We start from the raw sequence: 20,641 nt of genomic DNA, 5'->3' as shown, positions 1-20,641 counted from the left end.
TGTTCCAGTATTTGGAGTGGAGTGTTGTGCAGGTGCACAGTGCAAAATGTGGTCATAATTGATGAAAATGTGCAGAAAGCGACAGCAGGTGGTGGTGTTGAACATTGCTGTGTGCTGAGGCGGAGAGGAAGGAGGAGGATGAGGAAGTGGCTGCAGCAGCAGCAGCAGCAGTGCTGACTGGAGCTGGACATGTAGCTGCTACACTGATGCACCAGCAGCTGTCTGTCTGTCAGGATTTCACTAGCCTGGCAGCTAGATCACAGTCATATCTGACAATGCGATGGGTAACTGCTGGGCATACTGTGTGGGGCTCTTCAGGAGAGAAGCCAGCAGGATCCAGAGAGGAGGCGGGTGAGTGAGTGAGCTCTAGCTAGGGAGCTAACTAGCATCAACTGAAGCAGCGTATCCGGTTACTGCTAACATTAGCTCAAAGTTGGTTAGCCGCTAACTGAAACCACAGTGTGTCTGTTCACTGACAGCTCGGTGTGCTAACCTGCCAGTGTTGTTGTAACTCAGAGATAAATGTCAGTCAGTTAGCGAGCTGGTGGCGCTACTGGAGGGTCTGTGAGGGGTCATCCGGAGCCAGCAGGCAGCAGACCCCACCCCAACTGTCAACACAGCTCTAATTAGTTTACAACACCAGCATGAGGACAGACTGACCCGGCTATTTAACAGCTCTTTGACAAAGGATTTGGACCAATAACTGGACCTTATAGTCCAGTGTGTCTCCTTACAGAGACTGAGTCACAATTGTGTGTTTCTTGCGTCATTTTCAGGCCGTTATGACGTCAAATGTAAGGTTAATAATTCATGTTTTTCAGTCTGACTCTACCTTGTGCTTTGTTAACACACACACACACACACATATGTTTATATATTGGAGCTGAGTGATACTATATTTTAGAGGTGTGAATCACCAGAGGCCCCACAATTAGGGCTGGGCAATATGGACCAAAAGTCATATCCCGATATATTTAGGCTGAATATCGATATACTATATATACTGATATTTTTATCGCAAAGTGAGAGCAAATGTTCAGTCAAAGTCAAATATGACATGTCACTAGTAGTTTTATTGAAATTGAATATTTTATAGTTTATTTAAGTGAACATAAATATTGTATAACAACAGGAGTATCTTTTTTTTAAATCAATAAAAAAATCTTAGATAAAAATAGCTTATTAAATAAAATAGATATATGCGATATGGTCTAATTCCATATCACATTAAAAAATACATTGATATATTTTTTATATCGATATATTACCCAGCACTACGCACAATATGATTTTATCCCGGTTCTTAAGTCACGATACGATATTATTGCCATTTTGCGATATGGTGAGTATTGCGATACAATATTGCAACTTAACCGTTTAACTGCATTTTGTGTCCACAATTAAATTCAATTAAATCAAGAATGTTTTGTCAAATAAGAGAAAATTCTCAGTCTATTCATCTCACTTCAGTCTTTTTATTTCTCCACAATGAGTCAAACCCACAGACAAGTGGTCGACCGATACGGGTTTTTTAATGCCGATATCGATTATTTTGACATCAGTCTTAACAGATCCCTGATATGTGCTGCCGATTTTTTTGGGGCTAATTCTTGAAGCCGATATTGCCTTTTCTCCCTCCATTTACATGATAAAAATGACACAATGATAACAAATGTTACACAAGTCTCAATTTAAACAAAAAAAGAAACATTTATTAACAAAACAAACAAAACATATTAGTTGGATAACAAATATATAACAGTTGGATAGCAAACAATGCGTATGTTGTTCTAGGCCTCGAGGTGGTGGCGCCTCAGATGATCCACATATTTGATGTGTTTTTCTTTTTTCCGGTACCATCAGCAGCTCACCAGAGAATGGCAGATGTTGCACCGAGCCTTGCCTGCTGTTGGCTCAGTGAAATGGGATAATTGATCGGCGAACGCACGCACGTATCGCCCGATGCCAATACAAGTAAAAAACGCAAATATCGGCCAATATATATCGGCTGGCCGATTTATATCGGTCCATCTCTACCACAGACTGACCAACAAAGTATTCAGTCAAACTGAACTGAACTGATATCAAACTTGTATGGACGACAACAACTACGGTATTTTATCAAACTTTCCTCAAGTTTAAGCTTCACTGCTCTGAATTTTTTTTTAATGAAACATAAAAAAAGCCAAACTCTACAGCGTTATTTCCACAACTTCCCGACCTGATATCCTGACTCAGGATCTTCTAGTTTCATATGATACCTGTTTCTCCAGTATATTCCTAAAAGTGAGCCAGCTACAGCCTCCAAAAAAAAAACCCAGTGAAAATACTGTCTCCATTATAAATGTGTAAATGTCCAGTTTACCTGCCCCCATTAGGTCATATTAACATTGAAAATGGTTATGATGTCATCTAAGTGGGAGTAATATGTTTCAGAAACAGAATTCCTTTAATAATCCCCAGGGGGAAATTGCTTTCCTTACAGAGACAAAAATCCAAAACAAAAATCTGTCATGGAAAAGCTGTTCAGCAGCATTTTTCTACCTTGTAAGATTGACTGCTTATTACCCCATTAACTCTTAAATGGGACCCAGATTTATCACAGATTAAGCAATAAATACTGTTTTACCATTGCACATATAGATCAAAACCAGAACATTACCAAAATACTGTTGCATGTTTTCCCGCAATACAGTTTATTAATTTTCCCAATCAAATGGTTGGATATCAAACTTACTGATAACTGATAACTTTCACTTTAGGCTATTCTTTATGTTCATAAACATATTGTACTGTGTTACTGTGACTGCTCAGAGACTGCCCATACCAAACCACATTAGTCAGCACAGTAATGTGGTCATTGCAAAATGGCTGTTACACTGTATTGCAGCTTCTGAATTGGACTCTGGTCAGAACTGTTCAATATGAACCTACTAAGATTGATTGGACAAATGACATGTTTAGACTTGAGAATATAGATAGGATTCATTAGTGCATTAACAGAAGATTGCTGACGTCGACTCTTGGGACAGTTTTTTGTCGGATGAGCAACATTTCAGTCACTGACTAGTGAGTTTAATGACAGTCTAGGGCTGCCCTCGACTACAGACATTTTAATGGACTAACCCTTAGGAATCTGTTGACCAATCGAGTTGATTTAATCAACAGATCAGCAAAACAGAGTTTCTCTACGAAGAGTCAGGCAAAAACACCACTCTTGTGTTTACCAGAGATATGTTCATAAGTTTCTTGAAAATAAGTCATTCAGAATGAAAAAAAAAATATATATATTATGAATTGACTGAAGAAATCTTAGCCAAGACTAAATCAACCAATCAGTCGACTAATGGGCTCAGAGGGAGGTGCTGTCTTGGACCAAACAGGCAAGGAAGTAAAAAATTACAAATAATAAATTATCCTAATCCTAATCCTAAAATTAAGTAGAGGTGGGACCCACAGTATGACTTTATCCCGATACCTGAGTCACAATACAATATATTGCAATTTTAACTGTTTAACTGCATTTTGTGTCCACAAAATTAAATTAAATCAAGAATTGTTTTGTCAAATAAGAAAGAATTCTCAGTCTATTCATCTCACTTCAGTCTTCAGTCTACAATCACTTCTCCACAATGAGAGTCAAACCCACAGACTGGAGTCCTTAGATCTTTATGATACCAGTATCTCCAGTTCACCAGTGAGCCCTCTACGGCCTCCGGAAAAGAAAACGGCGAAAATACTGCCACCCCACCGGAACGCTAAATATTAATACTTGACGGCCATGAATCGATATGATATTGCTACGCAAAATATTGCGATACTATGCTATATCATTTTTTTCCCCCACCTCTATAGGTCTGTTATGTGAAATTGCAGCTTTTCAGATGAAATGTTTCAGCCATCATATCGTCAGTGTTTCATACTCTTTTAATTAATCCTACAGGTCAAAATACTTCCGCAGCAGTACCACAGGGGAGCATTATACAATCGAGGTATGACTCGTACATTTACTACTTCTGTTTTCTTATTTTTAACTATTCAGTATAATGTTAGAAATCTAATTGTTTCTTTTAATTTTTCAGTTTGAAAATCTGGTAGAGAGTGATGAGGTAAGTCTGATCACATTATGATTATCTCTTTTATATAATAGAGCTTCCAGAACCCAAATATGGAACATATTGTTAGTGAGTTTCCTCTCAAACTCTTTTATTATTCTGCTGTTTAGGAACCAATTACAGTGCAATACACAAGAGTGATTGCTGTATAAGACGAACAGTGTAATTAAAAGCTGGTACTCCCAGGAAACGTTTTAGTCCTGTCAGTCTCTGTTAGTCTTCCTCCAGTGATGAATTGAAAATGTTGGGTGCAGCCAGTGCGCATCACTGTGGGAGTAACTCAATTACTGTCTGTGCAGTCCAGACTAGTTAAGTCCAGCAGTGCAGCAGGGAAGATGCATCTGACACTGACATCCTGCTGCTGCTGCCGCTGTGTGGTAAAATGTTGTTTGTTGCATTGCAGGCTGAGAGCCCACAGCCCTGCCCGAGGTAAGAGACCCGACATGCATCTTCACAGTAATCATGAGTATTCTTTAAAGCAGTAGTTCTCAACCTTTTTGAGTCACGACCCCCAATTTAACATGCATGTTGTCGGGGACCCCCGATCACTGAACACAATCTCCATGCACAGTTCAGATCATACAAACTCAGTTGATACGACGAATTTTGGACAAATGATGAAGCAGACAACAACTAAAACACCTCTCTGTCTGAGCATTTATATATATTTTTTATATTTTATTGTGACTTTTAATCTAAGTCCTTTGCTATAAGTTTAAAGGTCCATTCTGACCTCCTGAGTGTGTAACAGTCAGCTTCAAGCCAGAGACTCCTTCTAAAGTAATCACTTGATACTTTGGGATTGGTCAGAAAAGACACAAAATTACCCAAAAAAGGAGAAAAAATGACCAAAAAAGACACAAATTGACCAGAAAATGATCAAAAAAAGACACGAAATTACCAAAAAAGACATTAAATGACCAAAAAAAGACATTAAATGACCAAAAAGACTAAAACCCATTGACACATGAACACTGTGGAGACAGAGCTGACTTCCAAAATGATTTGGCGACCCCCAGAAATCATCTGATCGCAAGGTTGAGAATAGCTGCTTTAAAGAACAGTTCACCTTCTTATATATCTGTTCCTCCTTTATTAGGCCCATCAGTGAGGATGAGCTCAACCACCTCAGAGAGCACCGCTACACTGCGCTGTCAGACAACCAGGTCCTGATAGACCAGAAGCTACAGGTGGAGGTAAGACACACTCTCTTTGACCCTGTTTCCATTTAGCAGCAACATGTGGTCTGAGTGATCTGAACACAAGTGGACAGCTCTCCGTGTGTGTGAGTGTTTTCACCTGGCAGTAGCATGCGTCTCCACATGCGTCTTCAGAGACTACTTGTGATCCGATTCCACTTCCCTGTTCTGTGTGTAAATTAACAGATACATCATTTCAGTTTGCAAAACACCAATTGCGCTGCTGTAACTGGCGGGGGTGCCTAGTCTGTTTGAAAATTAAAAGAAGAAGAAGTAGTTTATTTATATAGCAACTTTTAAAAATAGGGCAATTCAAAGTGCTTTACACAAAACATTAAAAGCATTTAAAAGAGACGCATATAAAATGACATTCAAAAAAAAAAAAAAGCAGATAAAATATTTAGGAAAAAATATAAAGTTAATTCAAATATAAAATTTTAAAATTCAAAGCGAGCTGATAAAATATGTATTTTTTTAAATATCAAATTCTCTACTCATATCTCTAAACAAGAGGAGTCCCTTAATCTATCTGGCACATCCGGCTTCACCCTTTTAGGAAAAAGCGGCACATCTAAACGAGGAATCTATAAATCAGTGGCAAACAGAAGTAGTAGTAGTACTAGGAGTAGAAATCAAAAAACAATAAATTCTTTACCGTGTTCCAGGCAAACCACATCACCGAAGATGTTAGATGCACTTGTAATTTTTGTCTTGGGTCTTTTGGAAATGTCCAGCCAAGTTGGACAAAGCCGGCTCACTGCAGTGCGAGTGAGTATGTACTTGCGCTCAGGCTGGGGGCGGCAGTTGAGTTACGTGGACACATGCAGCCTGAACCACCTCCCAATGTGGTTTTCGACAGCCGATCTCAATGCGTCCTGATCATGTTTTCACCTGTATTTAGAGCTCCACGTGTATTTGGATCACTCAGACCACATGTTATTGCTAAATGGAAACAGGGCCTCTGTTCCATTTACAGCCAGCCTTATTTCATTTTTTTACGTTTCAGATCTTAATTTTTTAAGTTGCTGCATTGTTTTTTCTGTTTTGTAATTTTCTGTTCTGTGTTTTGTGTTTGTTTCATTTTTGTTATTCCTGCTCAGTTAGAGGCACAAGAGGAGAAGTTGAGGCTAGAAGACGAGGCTAGAAATGCCGCCCAGCGCGAGGCCGCCAGGTTGGCACGTGAACGAAAATTGAAGGAGGTGAGGCGGCACTGAGCGCTCCCTTCTGCCAGTTTGACTTACTGCTTGGCTAAAACAAACTTCTCCTCTAACCTGCTGGCCCTGTTCCGAGGCTTCCCAGCGTTTCAAGTCCTCGGCCTTCTGGGGCTTAAAGGGACACGGCCATATTTTCTCTGTGCAGCCTTCTTATTGTCTCATTAGCATTTACTTGGTATCTATCTTGGGGAAAAGTGGTCCATCTCAGGGCTTTATTTACTTAAAAATCAACTTCTTTGCACTCCTTAATCGTTCAGTAGTCTGAAAAAATTCCAAATGTACATTATAGCTGCAGTGGAACAATGCTAACTATCTATATATATAGCAGAGGGGGAAAAGAATCACATTTATTTCAGTTAACGATGGAATAATAGCCAATAGATGATGTATACCATACAGCAAAGTGTTAATAGACATAAACTTGCAATGACCCTTATTCGTGAGTACAAGCAGTGAGGCCCATGCTGCAAATAACATTATTACTTATGCCAGCCTTTACAGTCATTACATCATGAATAGTGGACTATTGGAATATAATAGTGTTGTAGTGAGACAAATATCATGGTTATATATTTCCTATACTGCTGCAGGGGAATGGCTTTTCTTGCAGTAGTACATGATATAATGAAAATGGGACCTGTGAAAAATAATCAGCTGAGATTGAGATTATTTTTTGCTTTTCATGCCACATCCCACTGCTTCTCTGATGTTTCTTTGTTTTATTAAAAAAATTTGATCTCATGTTTCCTTAATAGCAACAAAACTGTTAACCCTTGTGCCTCACTAGAGATATTTTTGGATCTTTAATTTAGCTTCTTTTTTTCATTTTGGCTGTAATGCATGTGGCATTTTTGGAAGAGTGTGCATTGTTGTTGTTTTTTTAATTATTATTTTGTAAGTTTAACCTCAGCTCCTAAACTGTGTAGCCAAGATATGCACACAAAAATATCAGTAATTTCACTAGTTTTCTCCACAGCCAATACAGCATTAAGTCATGCATTGTATTATATCAGGATTTCAGTCTAGAGTGCTGGCAACTATTTTCTATTTTTTTCTATTTTCCATTAGATTGAGCGGTTTTCTCATGTTTCCCTATGGGGCAAATACATGTTTTTTTTCCTGGTTTCCATGAAAGGTTTATTGCTGCTGTATTATGGAGCACTGCAGTGATTAATGCAATCTATCAAAATCAACAGGGTTGTGGCAAACTTCCACTTACTTCACACTGAAATAAGTTAAACTACATCAAAGCTACCTGAGAGCAAATCTGATCTAAATCTGCCTAACTAAGAGATAAGATAGAACTTTATTAATCCCGAAGAAAATTCTGGTTCCACAATGCTCCAAAGTTACAAAAACAAATTAAAAAAAATAAGGAGTAAAGTAAGTAAAGTTCAGATGAAATGGCAGGATGTAATATAAAGATATATTGCACATGATAATGAACATAATACAGTCTATGATGTTTAAAATTGTGTGGCACATGATGAACTGATGCTACTAAGTAGTTCAATACAGAGAACTCGTCCTTGCAGTCAGTGTCATGTATTTTCTAAAGTATGCCCATGGGAATTCTTCTCAGGCTGAGATTCGAGACATTTATCCATAATAATGTTGCTGCTATGTGAGCACGGAGCATCACCGCCCTTAGAGGGACGACAGAAAGGAAAAAGTGGCCGTGGCTGCCTGACAAATGCATTAAAAGCAAAAGGAAAGTGGGGTCAGTCAAAGGGGTTCAATTATAATGGAGAAGGAAAAGTTAAATTTAAAAAAACATTATTATCCTTTCATGCCCAAAACTTGTTTGTAGTTTTAGTCGTTCTACGCAAAAAATGGCAACAAAAAAAGGTAATACACTGCAAAAATATGAATGTAGTTGATCTTCCATTAAAAAAAAAACAGTCACATTATGTAAACAAACTGGCAATTTAAAGGTGAAAACTCTGAAAATTAATAGATATTTTGTAGTTATGATCAGAACTGAAGATGGTTTAAAAATTACTAATATTGATATATATTCATTTTATTGCAGTTTTTTGACATAGACATTTTTGTCCTCTAGGACATCAGAGCAACTGTTTGAAGTGAGGCACAAGGGTTATTTTTTCCTTTTTTCTTATTAATATGGTCTGTATTTTCATCATGGGAGCACAGGCCTATCTTTTTTCTTGATCTGTGGGTTTTTTGTTCGCAGCTGTCTGCCCAGAGGACACGAGGGAAAGCAGATGGCTCCGGCGGTGAAACTCAGCAAAGAAAGTGAGTCACTTAAGTTCATCAGACAACAGGATAGCTGTTAGCTGAGGACAAGCTGCGGTCATGAGGTTCTGCGTAGGATTTAGTGGGCAGATTCAAATAGAAACTAGACAGTGATGCTGGATGGTTTTAAAAGGGGGAAATGAGTTAAGAATCTTGAGCACCTCAGATGTAGAATATTCTCATTTTCTGCTGTTTGGGAGGCAAAATCTTACATATTTGCTTTCTAAGATCTGTGAAGGCTGCTGCAGAACAGATATTAACATACTTGGAGTCTCATATTTCAATGTTTTACTCATTTTCACTGTGTCAGAAGGGAGCACCGTCAAACAGGTATCCATAAAACATAAGCATCTGCTCTTCCAGGTCAGTTATTGTTATGTGATTGTTGTCATGGCCCGTTGCAGACCAACCTCTGGGGAGGATTTTGACGTCTACCTCCAGAATGTTAAAGCCCAGTCGGAGGCTTTCAGAGGCACCAGTAAGTGAACGATCCAGCCTTAATCATATAAGCTCTGACAACATTTTGTTTCTGCATGTTATTATCACTTTATAATAGGGCTGGGCGATATGGCAGGAAAAATGATCACGATGTATTTTTTCATATCGTCCGAACTCGACTATTATCCCATTTTTTTCATATTGTTTTTAAACAATATTTAGTTTCAGTTTAAAAGCATCTGTACTGAAAACTACAGAAACTAGATAGTAGTTGAATATTGTATTAACATATGAAGTAAATTACAAAGCAAATTAAATAAGATGAACATAGAAAAATATAAAAGCAATTTTTACTCGGCAGTAAAACAAATGCAGAAAAATATAATGTTGCTGGTACGGCTCTTTAAGTTTCCATATGTCCCACGCTCTTGAATGCACCATAGCCGTTCCGATGCTAATGAATGCACCATACCTGTGTATGAATTGCAGTGCTGTGAATGTTAGTTTTTATTTCGATACAGCGGAGGATAGATTGTAATTTCCTTTGCTCTTTCCCAACATTCACCTGAACCTCTCTGGTTTATTGCTCCAATTCATCTATTTTACTGCCCTCCGCTCTGTGTTTAGCTCCACGTTCAGTCTTTCCATTTACTTCTCCAGCAACTTACAAACAGTAGTGGAGCAGGAAAAGGTCGACTCTGATTGGCTGTTGTCACGCACATTTTTGACAGGTTTGATCTAGGGCTGAGCGATATGGACCAAAATTCATATCCCGATATATTTAGGCTGAATATCTATATACGATATATATCCCGTGACTTTATCGCAAAGTGAGAGCAAATGTTCAGTCAAAGTCAAAGCCAAATATGTCATGTCACAAGTAGTTTTATTGAAACCGTTTATTTTAAGTGAACATAAATACTGTATAACAGGAGTACCTTTTTTTTTTTTTTTTTAATCAAAGCTCCAAAAAGTGCACATTTAAATAAAAAGAAATCTTGAATAAAAATAGCCTATGAAATAAAATAGGCCAACATTTTTCTGAAATAAATATATTTATATAAAAAAAGAATAACAAACATTGCAAAAGAACTAAATATGACAAACCCTAGTAAGGGCAGCATTTGTATATAAAGAAAAAAAAGAACTATATCGATATATGTGATATGGTCTTATTCCATATCACATTTAAAAATATATCGATATATTTTTTATACCAATATATCGCCCATCCCAAGTTTTATTGAGTAAATATGCTCACAGCTGATCATTGTAAATCGGGATCATATAATCACCCAGGTCTACTTTATAGTGTGCTGCATCTGCATGGAAAGATGCCTCACATTGACTCTTTGTTTCCAGGACTGCCGTCTGACACCAACGTGGTGACCCCCAACACAGAGTGCAGCTGGGACTTCACCACCAAGACCCGCTCCACTAACGACGACGGTACCTCGCTGGATCTGGAGTGGGAAGACGAGGAAGGTGAGAGTTAAATCCCAGCTCAGACTGGACCGTTTCTCTCTTGCTGAGCAGTCGGTTTTACCCTCCAGTCTTTTCCTCTGACTCTGCAGCTGCACAGATGAATCTATCTTTGGTCTGTGACAAATCACTGATCCGTCAAACATTCTTGTAACATCCTGATTGAGCTTCAAACTTTTATTGAAGATCAGTCACACCACGGGGTCCATGTCAGAGCATTCTCTGCCTCCAGACCAGGCCTGCAGTTATTTCTCAGCCAGGATTGATTCTGTTTTTCAGTGACTGCAGTAACGTGGGGAGGTAAAGGCAGAGCAATGCATTCAGTATATCTCATATGTACAGTCATGGAAACATTTGTTTGGTGGATATTATGATAACAACAAGCTCATAAGAGTTCATTTTAAGATATTTAAGTACTGATATCTAGGCATTTTCCATGGTTTTCTTGATAATAATCAAAATCATTATCTAGAAAACCATGGAAAATGTCTAGATATCAGCACTTAAATTAAACTCTTTTGAGCTTTTTTGTTGTTATCATTATATTTGTCCAAACAAATGTACCTTTAGTTGTACCAGCCATTAAAATGAACAAAAAATTGAAGAAAACGAGGGTGGTCTAATCATTTTTTCCGTGACTGTATCGACGGGCCTCAGAAGTCCCATCCAAACGTTTTAATAACAGGTGTGAAACAAGTCGGTGTGTCAGGATTCGCGGTTGCCGCTGAGCAGCAACACATTGCTGTTTTTGTGTGTATGTCAGTACAAACGTCAGTGTTATTTAGGGAAGTTTGGCAGTAAATTCTGCTGATCTTTAGCCGCATTTCCCCTGCACAATGGCAATCAGCCTAAAGAGATACGATCAGTAGCAGAAAACAAAATACCAAAAGTGAGTCCAAGTCTAACCATGCAGTGGTTCCTTTTGCTGTCACCACCCTGTGGGGATTCAATTTCCCCTCCAGAGGATAAGTTACTGAGAAAAATATGTATCAGCCAAGATTTCAATCAGTATTTAGTTTTTCATCTTGATTTTTTTCTATTGAACTTCGATTATCATAATGCACACTCCCTATTTCATTTAAATTTGATTCATACAGGCTTTTATTGTATTTTTTATGAATGACAGGACACTGTTGCACTTTTACATACACTCACCTGCCACTTTATCTGCCAGCAAGGTGTACCTGATAAAGTGGCGGTGTGGTCTTCATCTACTTCAAGGTTGGATGTGTTGTGGTTCAGAGAATTTCTGTTGCAGATCTTGGTTGTAACAAGGTTTTTTTGAATTCCTGTTGAACCAGTCTGGCCATTCTCCTCTGACCTCTGGCATCAACAAGCATCAAGGCTCTCTGGATATTTTCTCTTGTTGGACCATTCTCTGTAAACCCTAGAGATGGTTGTTAGATCAGCAGATTGTGAAATACTCAGACCAACAACCATGCCACATTTAAAGTCTCTTAAATCACTAGTCTTCTCCATTCTGATGCTCGCTTTGAACTTCAGCAGCTCGTCTTCACCATGTCTAAATGCATTGAGTTGCTGCCATGTGATTGGCTGATTAGATACTTGTGTTCACGAGCAGTTGAACAGGTGTACCTAATAAAGTGGCCGGTGAGTGTAACTTATAATTCAGGAGAGCTAACAGTTTCTTGTAAATTTTGGTTTTGAAAGGCTAAACACCAATAAATAAGGATTGAAGTAGTTTATTTTATTAGATAAAAACATCTTCTGTATTTCAGAAAGTATTAAATCCATTTTTTGTCAATAAATATACAACGCACTGTTGAGTTTTAGTGTTAATCTATAGCCCCTTTCATAGTGCGGCCCTGCAAATGTCCTGCTATATTGCCCGAAAGATCTGTGCCTTAGGGCCTTCATAGTGATCCAGCAAAGGCATGATATTCATACTCTTTCATAGTGCAGTCTGACATCATAGAACGAGGTGGGCGGAGATGATAGTCAGAGCAGCAGTAGCACAGAGCTAATGGGCTGCACAGTTAGCTCTGTAGCAGTACAGTGTGTACAGTATGTGCTGCAGCAGTATGTGTTCACTTAGCAACCTCTGTTTGTTTACAACAAGCACCGGATACAGTTAGCGATGCAAGTTTGTTTACGATAAGCGGCGGACGCTGTGCACAGTTAGTGACGGTGGCCGCAATTGTTGTGCAGCTGCTGATTCGATGATTTTCGGACCAAGCGGGAGGTGTGTGTTAGACGTTACATGCGATGTCAAATATTCCAATTCGTCCCGATGACCCGTTCATAGTGGTCCCGCTTCCAACAGTTCCACCAATTTTTCCGCCTCTATGACCTCTGGATCATTTGATCCCAGCTAGGGCTGGGTGATGTATCGATATAAAATATATATCAATATATTTTTAAATATGACATGGAATTAGACCATATCGGATATATCGATATAGTTAAAAAAAATGTCTTTATATATAAATGCTGCCCTTACCAGGGTTTGTCATATTTAGTTATTTTGTAATGTCCGTTGTTCTTTTCTCATATAAATATATTTATTTAACAAAAAGATTGTCTTATTTTATTTCATAGGCTATTTTTATTTAAGATATATTTTTTATTTAAATGTGCATTTTATGGAGCTTTGATTTAAAAAAAAAAAAAAAAAAGGTAGTCCTGTAATACAGTATTTGTGTTCATTTGAATAAACGGTTTCAATAAAACTACTTGTGACATGTCATATTTGACTTTGACTGAACATTTGCTCTCACTTTGTGATAAAAATATTGGGATATATATCGTATATTGAAATTCAGCCTAAATATATCGGGAAATGACTTTTGGTCCATATCGCCCAGCCTTAATCCCGGCATCCCGCTTTGGGTTCGTTTATAGTGGAGGTGAGATGTTACAGCTGTAAATGTCCCGGCATGAAACGGCACTATGAAAGGGGCTTAAGTAATAAATGGAGCATGGAACTATTCAGTACAGCTCTATTAGGTTCCATAAAAGAAATGTTTTGTGTCAAGTCTGCCCAGGAACAGGTTACTTGGATGCTTTGAGCCACCAGATTACCGCCTGCAGCTGTTTTTGTCTCCACTGACTTCTCCTGTGAGAATAAAAGCTCATGTCCTTGCCTTGTAGGAATCAATCGTGCACTTCCAGCTTGGGAGAGGTCTCGGACAGAGGAGGACATCCTGCGAGCGGCCCTGAGGCCCGGCGGCAAGCAGATGACCAGCGGGCCGACCTCGGCCTCCGAGGACTCCAACGCACTGGAGTGGGAGAATGATTTTGTGAGTACGCACCCAGAGGACAGTGCAGACACTGAATTTGATGGGTTTGTCAATCCTGTCCTAGACACTCCCTCTGAGGACGCCTCGGACTTCAGGTCGGACAACCAGGACAGATAGTGTCCAGCACCAAAGGAGACGTTTGTTGTGTCCTCTTCATGTCAAAGCTCACCAGCTTTTTGCCTCATGAAATGGAAATGTACGTACTCACTCTTCATATTCTGTAACGAGACTCTGTGGGAATATGTCGTGTAATCTACACTACACAACAGTGTGGTGATGTTTTTATCAAATACTCATTTTTTCAGTGCCTTCATTTGCCATATTAGCCGACCATTGATGCATTGTAACTAAAACAGACCGAGTACTAGTGATGTGCCAATGAAGCCTCATGAACCATTTTCTTCATTTTCTGAGCCCACTAGATGGAGCTCTCTGTTCAACAAAGAGCTGAAAACACACTCAATTACCATTGCTTGAGCCTTTTTCTATTAACCAATAGCCTCATCTAGTGTTAAGAAAATAAATAAAATGGTTCATGAATTGGCACATCACTACCGAGTACCATCCATTACCGTGTGACACATTGTTCAGTAAGTGCTTATTTCCAATGCACAGTGCCCAGGAAACGCCAAAAAACAGACAGCTTTTTATTCTAGTGACATATCTTACAGGTTGTCGGAGGAATGTAACTTATTAAGTTACTTTTTGGAATCCTAGCATGCACATTTCTCTGCATTTGACCCAGTCTAAACTATTTGGCGGCAGCAGATGGTCACAGTGCAGCGCCGGGGGACTAACTGCAGCTCTGAGGTCAGCAGCAATACCGAGTGTTCCAGCATGTCTTCTGCTGTTCAAAATCAAACCCTCAGTCTCTGACTTAGGTTTCAGCTCTGCCCTCAGTCTTTACAAATTAAATAGTTGCATGATGGCAAAAAAGAAACTTTCTTCTAGAGTAATAAATATTAGTTTTGACTGTTTTGACTTGAGATCAGTGTAAAAATCATTGGAGAAAGAATATTTTCTTTACTTTTGTATAATTTTTCTCACTGTTTGATGGACAGTGTGGGTGCATAGCATGCCATCAGAGCAGCAGCATCTTCAGATGAGGCATGATATGCTGTCAGTGTCCCCTGCAGTCCGGCCCAAGAGCAATACGGGACCTATCAAATATAAAAACTGCATAACTGCAATGTGCATTTTCTTGTATTTTCAAAGATCAATAAATAGGCTTCCTATGAGACATTCATTAACACTCAATGCTGCTTTCATATCTGATTAAATTGTGTTCGGCCCAAGCATGAAAACACTTTGTCTGTTTGCAGTAAAATGCTCAGTAGTTTTTATAAATATAAAGTTTCCATCAATGAACATCTCGACAACGAAGGACCTCTTATAAAACACATCGAGCTGCAACGATTAGTCGATTAGTGCATCCATATTGAAATGATGGCAAACTATTTTGATAAATCGATTAATCGTTAAAGTCATTTTTAATGCATAATGGCAGAAAGTGACGTTTTCAGCTTCTGAAATGTAAAGATTTCCTGCTTTTCTGTGTTTTCTATCACATGAAACTGAATATCTTTGGGTTTTGAACTGACATTTAAAGGCATCGTGTACTTTGGAGAGCTGTTGTGAACATTTTTCACTATTCTCTGACATTTTATAGGAAATAATCTGTAGATGAATTGATAATGAAAATAATCATTAGTTGCAGCTCTAAAAACCAACATATTCTCTCTGCACAAACTGAACCATTTGTAAATCAAGAGCTCTGTTGGATAATACTGCCGGTTATTCCAAGCTCCACCCTTTCAGAGTGTACTAATTCATACAGTGCATTAATGCGTATAGAATAGAGTCACATTGGATTTACAATTGCCCCCCAAAATTTTATTATAAGATCTTTTTTACATAAAAACAGCACACAACAGCAACATCATTGCCAGACAACATGACATCCACACCCCAGACATATATTATGGATTATTCAGGACACCATCTCTTCATAATTTGCATATAATTATCCATGACTGGCAAAGCAACAACAACTCTGGTTGACTGATTATAACCCACAACAGCCTGTAAACTATGGAACCATCGTCACATTTAAGAAGCTGCAATTAGCAATATTTTGGTTGTACTGTTTGTGGCCACATTTCTCCATCTAAGTCACAAATCCAAACTGAGGGAAAGCTGAATAATTAAGCTAATGTGTGGCTAATTGCTCTGAAATATACAGGTACATCACAAAGAAATAGAGTATCATAGAAAAGTTTATTTGTCAGTAATTCAGTTCAAAAAATGGAAATAACACATTATATACAGTCATGGAAAAAAATATTAGACCACCCTTGTTTTTCTCCTATTTGTTTCGTTCATTTTTATGCCTGGTACAATTAAAGGTACATTTGTTTGGATAAATATAATGATAACAACAAAAAAATTGCTCATAAGAGTTTAATTTAAAAGCGGATATCTAGACATTTTCCATGGTTTTCTTGATAATGATTTTGGTTATTATTCAGTTCAGTTCAGCTTTTTTATTTCAAACATGTGCGAGTAACACAAGAAAGTCAACTCAAAAACAAACAAATCCAATGAGAATAATCAAAACAAAAATAGCAATAGTCAAAACAAAAGCTATAAAGTGAATGCAACATGTCCGAACAGGAGTAGGATGAAGCATATGCTTATTTAAACCTACCCCTTCTCCACTACTCAATTAACATTTTTTAATTTTTTCCCCCCCCTAAACATACATATTTACATAATATATATTTACCAAAAAAAAAGAAAATAATTAGATTAAATAAACAAATACATAAATAATTGATCATTTATGAAACACCCGATTGTTAAAGCCCTTCTATCAAAAAACCCATGGAAAATGTCTAGATATCAGTCTTTTTTCCCATGACTGTAGATCCATTACATACAAAATGAAACATGTCATGTCTTAATTTAATTTCTTCTAATTATAATGATTATGGCTTACATTTAATGAAGATCTAAAATTCATTGTCTCAAAAAAAATTGAATATTACAAAAGACCAATTTTAAAAAGTCTGTTTAATAAAAAAATGTTGGCCTCTGAAAAGTATGTCCATCTATATGACTCAATACTTGGCTGGGGCTGTTTGACTTGAACTACTGGAAATGGACTTTTCCATCATATTCTAATGTATTGAAATGGTCCTCTATACAGGAATAACTGCAGAATATACTACATAAGTGGAACATAACAGGAGACAATCTTCACTAACAAAAATGACTCCAGCTTCAAATAAAAGACACGACTGATTAGTGGTCGGTTGCTTTTATTCATCACGTAATCAAGAGACGATGTTTTTAAATGTGATTAATTTGTATTAAATCTGATATGAAATCCAAAGTCTGAACTAAACGTTCATAAATCATGATATGATTGTTGTTCACTGCTTATAATGAAAGCAATATGAGTCTGGATGAGAAAAGAAAATCACCAAACATGCAAACAGGACTCTGGTGTAAACTCTGTAATGGATCCAATGCTGCTGTATACATTCTTCTTCTTCTTCTTCTTCTTCTTGTGCTTTACAGTTTGATTTCACAGTGTTTCACAATGATTATTTAATCTGTTTGAATCAAGCGTAGTTCACTGATTGCACTCCGGTGTGTGAGGTTTTTTTGGTGTTATAATTCACTGAACTGATTGATGTGTGTGAAGAGGAAACTGGTGTGTGTGTGTGTGTGTGTGTGTGTGTGTGTGCGTGTGTAGACGAGACACGGGTTGATCCGGGGACATTAAACTTCTTAATATTTGAGTGTGTAATTTAACAATAGTATTGTTTTGAGCACATTTTTCATATTCTGTTTTGCTGCGAGTACATGACCTCTGATGATGAATCACTGTAACTTTCTGTAAAAGAAGTCTGTAACTTAACATTCCTTGTCACACTGAGCCTGAGAGGAAAAATAAAACCCAGAAACATGCACTCACTGGAACGACCACGTGAACATCACGGACAGCTGGGATTTCTGCTTCTAACAAACTTTAGCCGTGCCTAAATAACACCGGCAGAGTGAATTTGTCTGCTGCAAAACAGTACAGTGGTGGAAAGTAACTAAGTACATTTACTCAAGAACTGTACTGAAGTACAATGTTGAGTTACTTGCACTTGAGTATTTCCAGTATTTATGTAACTTTATACTTCTACTTCACTACATTTTCAGGCAAATATTGTACTTTTTATGCTACCTATTTTGCCCTACAAAGTCTAACTGCAGTAACTATGCAATGAGTAAAACTGAGAAAAACTGCTTTAAAGTTTTTTAATGGTTTTTAACTGACCAGCCAAATTGGTTATAGGTAGGTAAGTGATATGACACTTATTTCCACATGTATTGATGTAATTTTTATGCTAAGAAATCATGACAAATATTTGACCTTTCACCCCAAAAATTTATTTACTGCACTCTGGTTTTGCATCGCTGTAAAAGGTTCTAATGGTAATGCAAAACCGGAGTGCAGTAAGTACAATGTTGTTGTCTTCATTCAGTATATATATATTGTTTCAAAGATGAATGTGTGTATTTTAGACTTAATATTACAAAGAAATGTTATATTTTAGTCTTCATATAATTTTATCTCACTTTTTTCTGGATTTTGTATTTACTGCAATTTTTATATCATTGTTCCTCAATTTAGACCAAAAATGTAGTTACTGCAGTTAGACTTTGTAGGGCAGTATAGATCATAAGACTTTGAAAAGATTTGGAGAAAACTCTTAGAGTTTTTAGTCTCACACTGAGATTTTAGACAGACTGTCAATCTTGCAGGGTCACTATTTACAAGACTACAACTAGATTATTTTCCTACCATGCAATGTTTTTCCCATCATGCTCTTAGTAAAAACTTACAAATGTAGGAGAAGCAGCTTTTGGCTCCAGCTGCTCTCGTGTGTGACGTGGTTTGTGTTGGAAAAAAACAACAACAAAAAGGGTTTCTGTTTTTCTGACATGAAAAGTTGACTATTTTACAGTAAATATAGATATAAGGAAGAATAAAAGGAAAAGGAAAGGAACATTTAGAAATGAATTCATGATATACATTTATGTCCTATTTAATTATAATTTGTCCATCCATTATTATTTATTTAGGTATACATTTAATTATACATTTTACCTGGGTCTCCTTACTGTTCTCTTTACTTTTCACACAAAAACAAAAAAAACCCACACTGGGCTATACTACATTACAACTCGGCTCACAGACACAAAGAAAAATACATATGATGATTCAGAAATTATATAGATACAAAAATAAATGACCTACATGTTCCAGTCCTATGTAAATCCTTGTGTAAATATGGTTGAAATATTCATACCAATGTATAACAAAAAAGGATCCCACATTCTATGAAAGATGTCATCTTTATAATGCAGCATACATGTCAGATAGTCAAGAGATATATATTCTATTATAACATTATGCCATTGTGTTCTAGAGGGAGCTTTATCTGTTATCCAGTTTAAGAGAATACATTTTCTAGCACAGAAAGGTAACATTTTGTACAATTTCTTCTCATATTTATCAACAATAAAGGCATTTGATATCTCATGCAACATGCATAATGGGTCACATAGCAGATTCTTAGATAAAATCCTATTGATCTCCTTCCCCACCATGTGACAGAACTTTTGTATATTCCTGCAGGACCATGAGCAATGAGTAACTGTTCTCTTTACTAAGAAACAGCGCCCCCAAAAATCTAAATATATGACATCACTATATTTTTTATTTAGGACTGAGCTTACTGTCATTATTGTGATGTTCCTTTTTCCTGTGGAAGTGGTTTTACTGGCCGGTCTGGAACCGGGGACCTTTCCCCCGCTCATCTATTGGTTGGTGATTGTGTTACGTCACTGAGACTTGAGATAATATCAAACACGTTTGATATGATCCAAACCCAAGACTAGGGAAAGACTGATTTGAAACAGAGCAGATTACTACCTTAAACTTAACCATGGAGATGACGGGAGCGCTGTGACTCCAGTAAAAGATTTACGAAAGACTTTCAGTTTGTAGTCTGGGACTGTGGAAATCTTTTGGTCAAGATTTAACATGAAAACATCATAAATTAAAACGTATTACACGAGATAAGGAGTGCCTTTATTTTTTACATTGCACTGTGCATTTCTTTGAATGTGTTACCTCAGTTGGTTGATGTTTAAATTATTGTAAGCTTGTCCTCCAAAGCCAATGTAGACAGTTGGAGTCTTATTTATGATTTTTGCTCATTCTTTTGATTCACAAAATTATCTGACTTAGTCGTGGACCAATAGTGGAAAATTATTTTCAATTACAATTTTGAGGTACTTGTACTTCATGTGAGTATTTCCATTTTATGTAACTTTATACTTCTACTGCACTAAATTTTAAGGTAAATATTGTTCTTTTTACTCCACTACATTTAGCTGACAGCTTTAGTTACTTTACAGGTTGAGATTTAACATAAAAAACATGATACATACAAACTCAACAGTATATTAAATAGTTAAAATGAGCCCTATCCTTACAAAATCAAAACATTGCTTACATAAAGCATCAATACAAAGAATGTAATTAAATATATAGAATATATAAAACAGTCTCAGTGGGTCCATTCTGCATAACAAATACTTTTACTTTTGAT

At 37.2% G+C, this 20,641-nt stretch overlaps 1 protein-coding gene across 1 annotated transcript; it reads left to right on the top strand.

Annotated features, from left to right (window-relative positions):
• The first annotated feature begins 141 nt into the window (after window positions 1–141).
• Window positions 142–20,097, top strand: ap1ar (adaptor related protein complex 1 associated regulatory protein). The gene is made up of 10 exons (XM_059345943.1): window positions 142–351; window positions 3,944–3,992; window positions 4,083–4,109; window positions 4,519–4,544; window positions 5,215–5,311; window positions 6,415–6,513; window positions 8,723–8,784; window positions 9,189–9,262; window positions 10,585–10,707; window positions 13,816–20,097. Exons 1-10 carry the CDS (start codon window positions 281–283, stop codon window positions 14,079–14,081), a joined length of 894 nt encoding a protein of 297 aa, XP_059201926.1. The 5' UTR covers window positions 142–280; the 3' UTR covers window positions 14,082–20,097.
• Window positions 20,098–20,641: the final 544 nt, after the last annotated feature.

The sequence above is a fragment of the Centropristis striata genome, chromosome 12 (assembly GCF_030273125.1).
Source record: "Centropristis striata isolate RG_2023a ecotype Rhode Island chromosome 12, C.striata_1.0, whole genome shotgun sequence".
In the NCBI taxonomy this organism is placed as follows: domain Eukaryota; kingdom Metazoa; phylum Chordata; class Actinopteri; order Perciformes; family Serranidae; genus Centropristis; species Centropristis striata.
This window is presented reverse-complemented; position numbering and strand designations above follow the sequence as displayed.